This window comes from Lepus europaeus, chromosome 11 (genome assembly GCF_033115175.1).
Source record: "Lepus europaeus isolate LE1 chromosome 11, mLepTim1.pri, whole genome shotgun sequence".
NCBI classification, from domain to species: domain Eukaryota; kingdom Metazoa; phylum Chordata; class Mammalia; order Lagomorpha; family Leporidae; genus Lepus; species Lepus europaeus.
In genome coordinates, this window is record NC_084837.1 from 54,093,379 (window position 1) to 54,100,294 (window position 6,916).

Here is a 6,916-nt window from a genome sequence, read left to right on the forward strand (position 1 = left end):
CCACTCTGCCTGTCAAAAAAAAAAAAAAAAAAAAGAATAAGCACAAGAATTCAAGGAGCTCTCAATGTGGTAGAGACAGGAGATGCATGGTGCACAACATAGCACTTACCTTGGGAAAATGCATGTTACATATGAAAGGAAAATGTTAAGTCTGCATTAGGAAAAAAAAATGTTAACTGAAGCTGCTGAGATTGCTTTTGGAGGATATAGCTTCTGTATGATCTGTGAAAGACATGTGAAAGTGAATAGGAGGTGTCTACCAGCTTGATAAATGTCAAGTAGTCTGTTTTGGTTGAAGAGTGAGGATGTATGGTATAAATAAAACCAGATTATATATGTTTGGCTGGCATGCTAAGGATTTCACATTTTAATATTTTTTGAATTTAAGGAATAATGGGATGTTGTAAGTGGGAGAGAGATATATAGATAGAGGAAGGCTTCTTTCTTCCAGTTACATAAAGAAGGTAAGCTGAAACAAAAAAAGAGCTGAACTAAAGAAGGAAAACTTAGGCTGCTCTTTGAATGGGTTATCTTATAATCACATCCACAAAACTGTCAGAAATACTTTTGGAAAACTGGAGTGTGGTGAGAATGGTGTTGCAAAATTAGAAGTAAACACACAGGTGAAAGTTGATGGCACAAGGATGAATGAATTGCCCAGATAAGACAGTGAACAGGAGAAGAGGAAGAGGGTGGAATAAGGATATACAGTAAGAGATAAAAGTTATTGGAAGAAGTGTGGATGGCACAGGGACAATTTAGAAACCCAGAGGCTAGATTCACAATGGAAATTTTCTTATAAGTAGTGTGAATGAAGGAAGGAAACCTAGAGTTCACTTGAGAGCACACCACAATTAGCTATTAACATTAGGTCATTGAAGATATCTGATAAAGTCATTTCTCTAACTGTGGCAGCAATAGGCATAGTTAAGTATATAAGGGTCTGAATAGTGGAAAAGAATTGGTGGGAAAACACAGACATTTCAAGAAATTTCTTGCAAAAAAGAGGAGACATTATGGAAAAAATAACTTAAGATGATAAGAGTTAAAAAGCATTGCTTTTTGGAGTTTTGTTTTGTCTGTTGCTGATGAGTCATTCCAAGTAGTCTGTAAGTAGATGAAAGAGTTAAAAACAAAAGGAGGGGTTTAAAAGGTGAGCTAAAGATGTCTTCACCCTGAATTAACTGGAGAATCCATGCCTCATAACAAGTGGAAGATTAAAATCAAGATGTAGACTGAGGTGCCTGGATTTCATAGTACTCAGACGCAAAACAGTATTACGCAATATTGAAGAGAGCTGGCCCTGGAATCAAAGACACTCGTCCAAATTCTAACCCAATGACTTTGCGGCGAAGTAACTTTAGTGAAGTTACTTATTGTCTCTGTGCCTCTGATGTATTCAAAATGGAACTAATAAATATGGAGAGATTGAATTATTATATTGTAATGTAAGGGTCACAGAACGTCTACCGCCAAGGAACGACTCCAGAAGACACTCTCATGCAATCAGCAAAGGGTTTATTTTCTCCAGCAGGCTGGGGCTGTCTGAACACTCAGGAACAGAGCAGCCCCGAGTGAAAGAAGGCGAGGGTTTTTATACAGTGCAACAAACAAACAGGAGGGGGTGAGTTCATACAAAGATCACTGAGTTACAGGAACTTATTGTAGCTCTTTCTGGACTCCTGCAAGCATTATCGCATGAGACAGTTACACAAAGCAGTTTTACAAGGCCATCTCTCAAGCGGATGGGGACAGTATCACAGGCAACTGGGGACACATGTTTCAACAGAGATAATTCGGTTCCTTAACACCGTGGCTACACTTGGATTTTTGCAGTTTCAGTTTTATGGCTTTACTTTTAAGCTTTTTTACCCTTTCAGTAAAGTGCTTAGAACAGTGCCAGGGCATTGTTGGCCCATGTTAAATGTTAAATACTATGTTAATATCTGTTTTTAAATCTCCACTAGGATTTTTATATCCTTACTAGCTGTTTGTCTAATTGTGATACAGTTACTTTGATAATAAATATCATGAATCATGCTTGAAATTTAAACCTGTGAAGAATTCCTACTCCTCCTCTCTTAAGATGTAGAATTAAAACTTATAAAAAATAATTAGCTTCAAAATTAACAGCAAATGAAACTTTAATCACCCAATCAACACCAAGCCATGAATAACTCGGACAGAAAAAGAGAATGTTGCACTTAAATAATAATTAAAATAATGACAGAAAACGACCACAAGACCAACAATATAAACTGCTTTTCTCAATCTATGAAGCCTAATCTTGTTATCAGGAGTGAGTTCAAGATTGAGCTCCTTGACTACGGTGTAACAGATAAAGACCATCCAAAACTCAAGAGGCACCAAGGGCCTGATGCATTATTAAGCATTATTTAAATATTCTTCCATGTTTATTCCTACTACCAAGATGTATCATCATAACCTCAAAGGTTTTGTATTCAGCAAGTGCATGTTACGTCTGAGATCCAAGAATCCCTCCCAGTTACACTTGTTAGTTCCTGACTCTTATGCCTTCCTATTCATTTCCCCTTCTTTAGGGTTGTTTCCAGGCAAGTCTGCAGCCTGGATCCATGGATGACGGCAATACCTCAGTGGTGTCTGAGTTTGTACTGCTGGGACTTTCTAGGTCTCGGGAACTCCAGTTTTTCTTCTTTGTTTTCTTCTCTGTGTTCTATGTGGTCGCAGTGCTGGGAAACCTTTTCATCATCATCACAGTGACTTCCGACTGCAGTCTGCACTCCCCCATGTACTTCCTCCTGGGAAACCTTTCCTTTGTAGACATCTGTCAGGCTTCTTTTGCTACCCCTAAGATGATTGTAGATTTTCTGAGTGAACGCAAGACGATATCCTTCAGTGGCTGCATAGCCCAGATTTTCTTCATTCACCTTTTTACTGGAGGGGAGATGGTGCTGCTTGTCTCCATGGCCTATGACAGATATGTGGCAATATGCAAACCCTTACACTATGTGGTCATCATGAGCCAAAGGACATGCACTGTCCTGGTGTTGATTTCCTGGGCTGTAGGCTTAGTGCACACATTAAGCCAGCTGTCATTTACTGTAAACTTGCCCTTTTGTGGGCCCAATATAGTAGACAGCTTTTTTTGTGATCTTCCTCGAGTAACTAAACTTGCCTGCCTAGACTCTTACAACACTGAAATACTAATTGTGGTCAATAGCGGAATTCTCTCCCTAAGTGCTTTCTCTCTCTTGGTCAGTTCTTACGTTGTTATTCTTGTTACAGTCTGGTTCAAGTCCTCAGCTGCAATGGCCAAAGCATTTTCTACATTGGCTGCTCACATCACAGTAGTGATATTATTCTTCGGACCTTGCATCTTCATCTATGTATGGCCCTTTACCACCTATCCTGTGGATAAAGTTCTTGCTATATTTTACACTGTTTTCACCCCCATCCTCAATCCAATTATTTACACACTAAGGAATAGGGATATGAAGGTGGCCATGAGTAAAATTGTGACCCACTACCTGAGACCCAAGAAAATTTCCGAGATGCCACTAGTAGTGAGGAATTCTTTTTATTAAGTTGAAAATCCTTCAAACTCCTCAAATCAACAATGTGTCTACAAAAAATTTCAATGCATTCTTGTGGCATATATCAACTGTGGGAAAATATTGAAGATGATTTTTTAAATTATTTTAATGGCTATTAACAAGGCTTTCCCCAGATATCACCTAAGCAAAAGTTAAGTCATTGGGCATGTGATTACTGGTTCTAGCAGTAAAATCTGATTATTACAATGGTAGAATATATGCATTCATTGCTTTTATTTAGGCAAATATGCATATCATGGGGGAAATGAATGAGAACCCCATTCTTCGGTGGGCATAAGTTTAGATATTTTCATTGTCTTATGAGTTTTTTAATGACATACCTTGAAAAACTGTACAGACAAATAATACTTAAGAAGCTAAAGTTGAATTTTTCCAGTGCTAGAGGATAGCAAATCTACTGATTTAAGACACATGCATGGGTCTAAGTATAGATTCTCAGGTTATTAAATCCTACCCTAACATAATTTATATCTATATTGTATGATTTTCCAGTGTTTAACAATGATTTTAAACATGGAATGGTAAATAATCAGGAGCTTCCATTTCAAGAGTCTCATATGATAGGATGTCTATGATCAGTTAGGATAATTCCTGTTTCCTTTGAAATTGTGAGTTGTAGAAAACAGAGGAGAATTTTCAAAGCCAAACCATTTTAACACTAGCTTTTTAGTCTGTGCTTTGAGTAGTATTGCAACACTTTTTGTACTTGGACCAAATATGAGGTGCGTGGTATGAAAGAATCAGTGTTAAACATACATCAGTTGGCAACCTGTATCTTACAGCTGCACCTCTACTTAGGACTCAACAGACCATTAGATTTACTCATGTTCATTATAATGTTTAACATTACTTTCCAAATCCCTCAGTTCCTAAAAGAAAATTAATCATTATGTCAAGGATGAAGATATTAGTCTAGCACTTCATTGTTTCCCTTATATCCTCCAAAATCCAGTTAATCTTTTCTGAATCCATCGCCAAGAGAAACATCATTAAATAAAATACTGAAGGAATCTTTTCTACTACGTGCTCTCTCTATGGCATGTGAGCTCTTCTCTGACCCGAGATTTTTGCTCTTTTCTATTCTCAAATGTTCTTTATGAGTAAAGGTGGCATAATGGTAGTTTACATCTTGGTATATATTTAAATTCCTCACCTCTTCCAGGAATCTATGCATGCATATTTATTTCTAATTTTGGGATTTCCTGAGTAGCTAGGAGGAGAGTTGGTAGACTGGATCCAAAACGAGGTCAGTGAGATGAGAGCTTACCAGTGTTCCTTGACTTTGGACCATGTCAGCTGTCTCATAGTCAGTTCATGGAATGAGGCCTGGACAACCAGTTTTTCTTGAATGAAAGGGTATGGACTAAATGATATTCTCCTAATAAGCCTAGTATCCAGGAGGCGAGATTTATTAATATTTAATTCATTTAATTAATTTTTCCAATGCTTAGTGACTTACTAGCTCTCATGAAATTAAGTTTTTTTGGGCTGGCGCCGCGGCTCAATAAGCTAATCCTCCGCCTTACGGCGCCGGCACACCAGGTTCTAGTTCCAGTCAGGGTGCTGGATTCTGTCCCGGTTGCCCCTCTTCCAGGCCAGCTCTCTGCTGTGGCCCAGGAGTGAAGTGGAGGATGGCCCAAGTGCTTGGGCCCTGCACCCGCATGGGAGACCAGGAGAAGCACCTGGCTCCTGGTTTCAGATCAATGCGGTGCGCCAGCCGCGGCGGCAGTTGGAGGGTGAACTAACGGCAAAGGAAGACCTTTCTCTCTGTCTCTCTCTCACTGTCCACTCTGCCTGTCAAAAAATAAAAATTAAAAAAAATGAAATTGTTTTCTTTCTAGCTGTTTATCAAAAAGTTCCACTAGCTATATTAAACTATGAGAATTAATGTGTTAAGAAATTCAAAAATATATTGACTAATTAATTTGTGCTATTTATTAGCTACACATGCATTCATAAAAGTTTTGACTGAGTAAATTTTTTGAAAATGTGAATATCAAATTAGATCCAAATATCTTACCATATATAAAAATTTAAAAAGATGAATCAAAAGCCTAAATTTAAGACCTGAGACTCTGAAGTTGCTGGAAGGAACTGTAGGGGAAAGACTCATAATCACGGGTGTAGGGGACAACTTTTTGGACAAGATCCCCAAAGCACAGGCAACAAAAGCAAACTTAAAAAATTCAACAACAGCAGAACAACCAATCCAGTTGAGAAATGGGCAAAGGACCTCAAAAGACTGTTCTCAAGAGGGGAAATACAAATGACCAACAAATTTATGTAAAATGCTCAACATCACTAGCCATCAGGGAAACTCAAATCAAAACCATATTGAGATATCACCTCACTCCTGCCAGAATGGTTAAAATCTAAAACACAGAGAGTAACAAATGCTGATGAGGATGTGGGCAAAGGGAAATATTTAGATGCCATTGCTGGGAGGGTAAACTAGTGCAGCCACTGTGAAAGTCAGTGTGGAGATTTCTTAATCAGAAATAGGCTTCCGATGTGATCCAGCAATCCTACTACTGTTTATATACCCAAAAGACTTGAACACAGTGTAGCACAGAGATGCTAGCACTACCATGTTCATAGCAGCACTGTTCACAATAGTCAAAATGTAGAATCAACAAAGGTGTCCACCATCAGATGAATGCATAAAGGAAATGAGGTAAACATACACAATGGATATTATTCAGCTATAAAAAAGAATGAACTTCTATTATCTGCAGCTCAATGGATGCAACTGGAGGACATCATGTTGACTGACACAAATTGGACCAAAAAGACAAATATCATATGTTCTCCCATGTGATCTAAAATTTAACAAAACAAGCAAAAAAAGAAGAAAGAAAAAAAGAAATATCTGTGTGTATCAGTATTGCTGCAAATATAGTTTTATAAAACTTTGTTTTCCTATGTGAAACCAATAGTTAAGAATGTTATACTACTATATTTTGAATGATCTGTGATTACTTTCACATGTATTGTGTGTGGGTGGAATGGTCATTGTGCCATTAAATCATTATTATAGTTGTTGTCTGTATTCACACTAATCTAGGGTCTTTTGGCTTTTTAGTTGTTAATGCTTGTTCAGCAAGGACCCTTCCAAATAAACAAACTAAATACTTGCTCATAAGATTGCATATACAGTATATTTATTATTTAAGACATTTACTTTACTCAAATTAATCAGATATAAACAATTTTAAATATTTTTGTATTTTTTTGTTAAAAATTAATAAGATTTTAGTAAAAATAAAAACTGCTAAAGAGGTTTTAGCTTTGTTCAGTATACATTTTAATATGAAGACAAT

At 37.3% G+C, this 6,916-nt stretch overlaps 1 protein-coding gene across 1 annotated transcript; it reads left to right on the plus strand.

The window, feature by feature from the left end:
* Positions 1 to 2,594: 2,594 nt before the first annotated feature.
* On the plus strand, positions 2,595 to 3,566 carry LOC133769489 (olfactory receptor 4K5). Its single transcript, XM_062204700.1, has one exon. The coding sequence runs from the start codon at positions 2,595 to 2,597 to the stop codon at positions 3,564 to 3,566; it is 972 nt and encodes a 323-aa protein (XP_062060684.1).
* Positions 3,567 to 6,916: the final 3,350 nt, after the last annotated feature.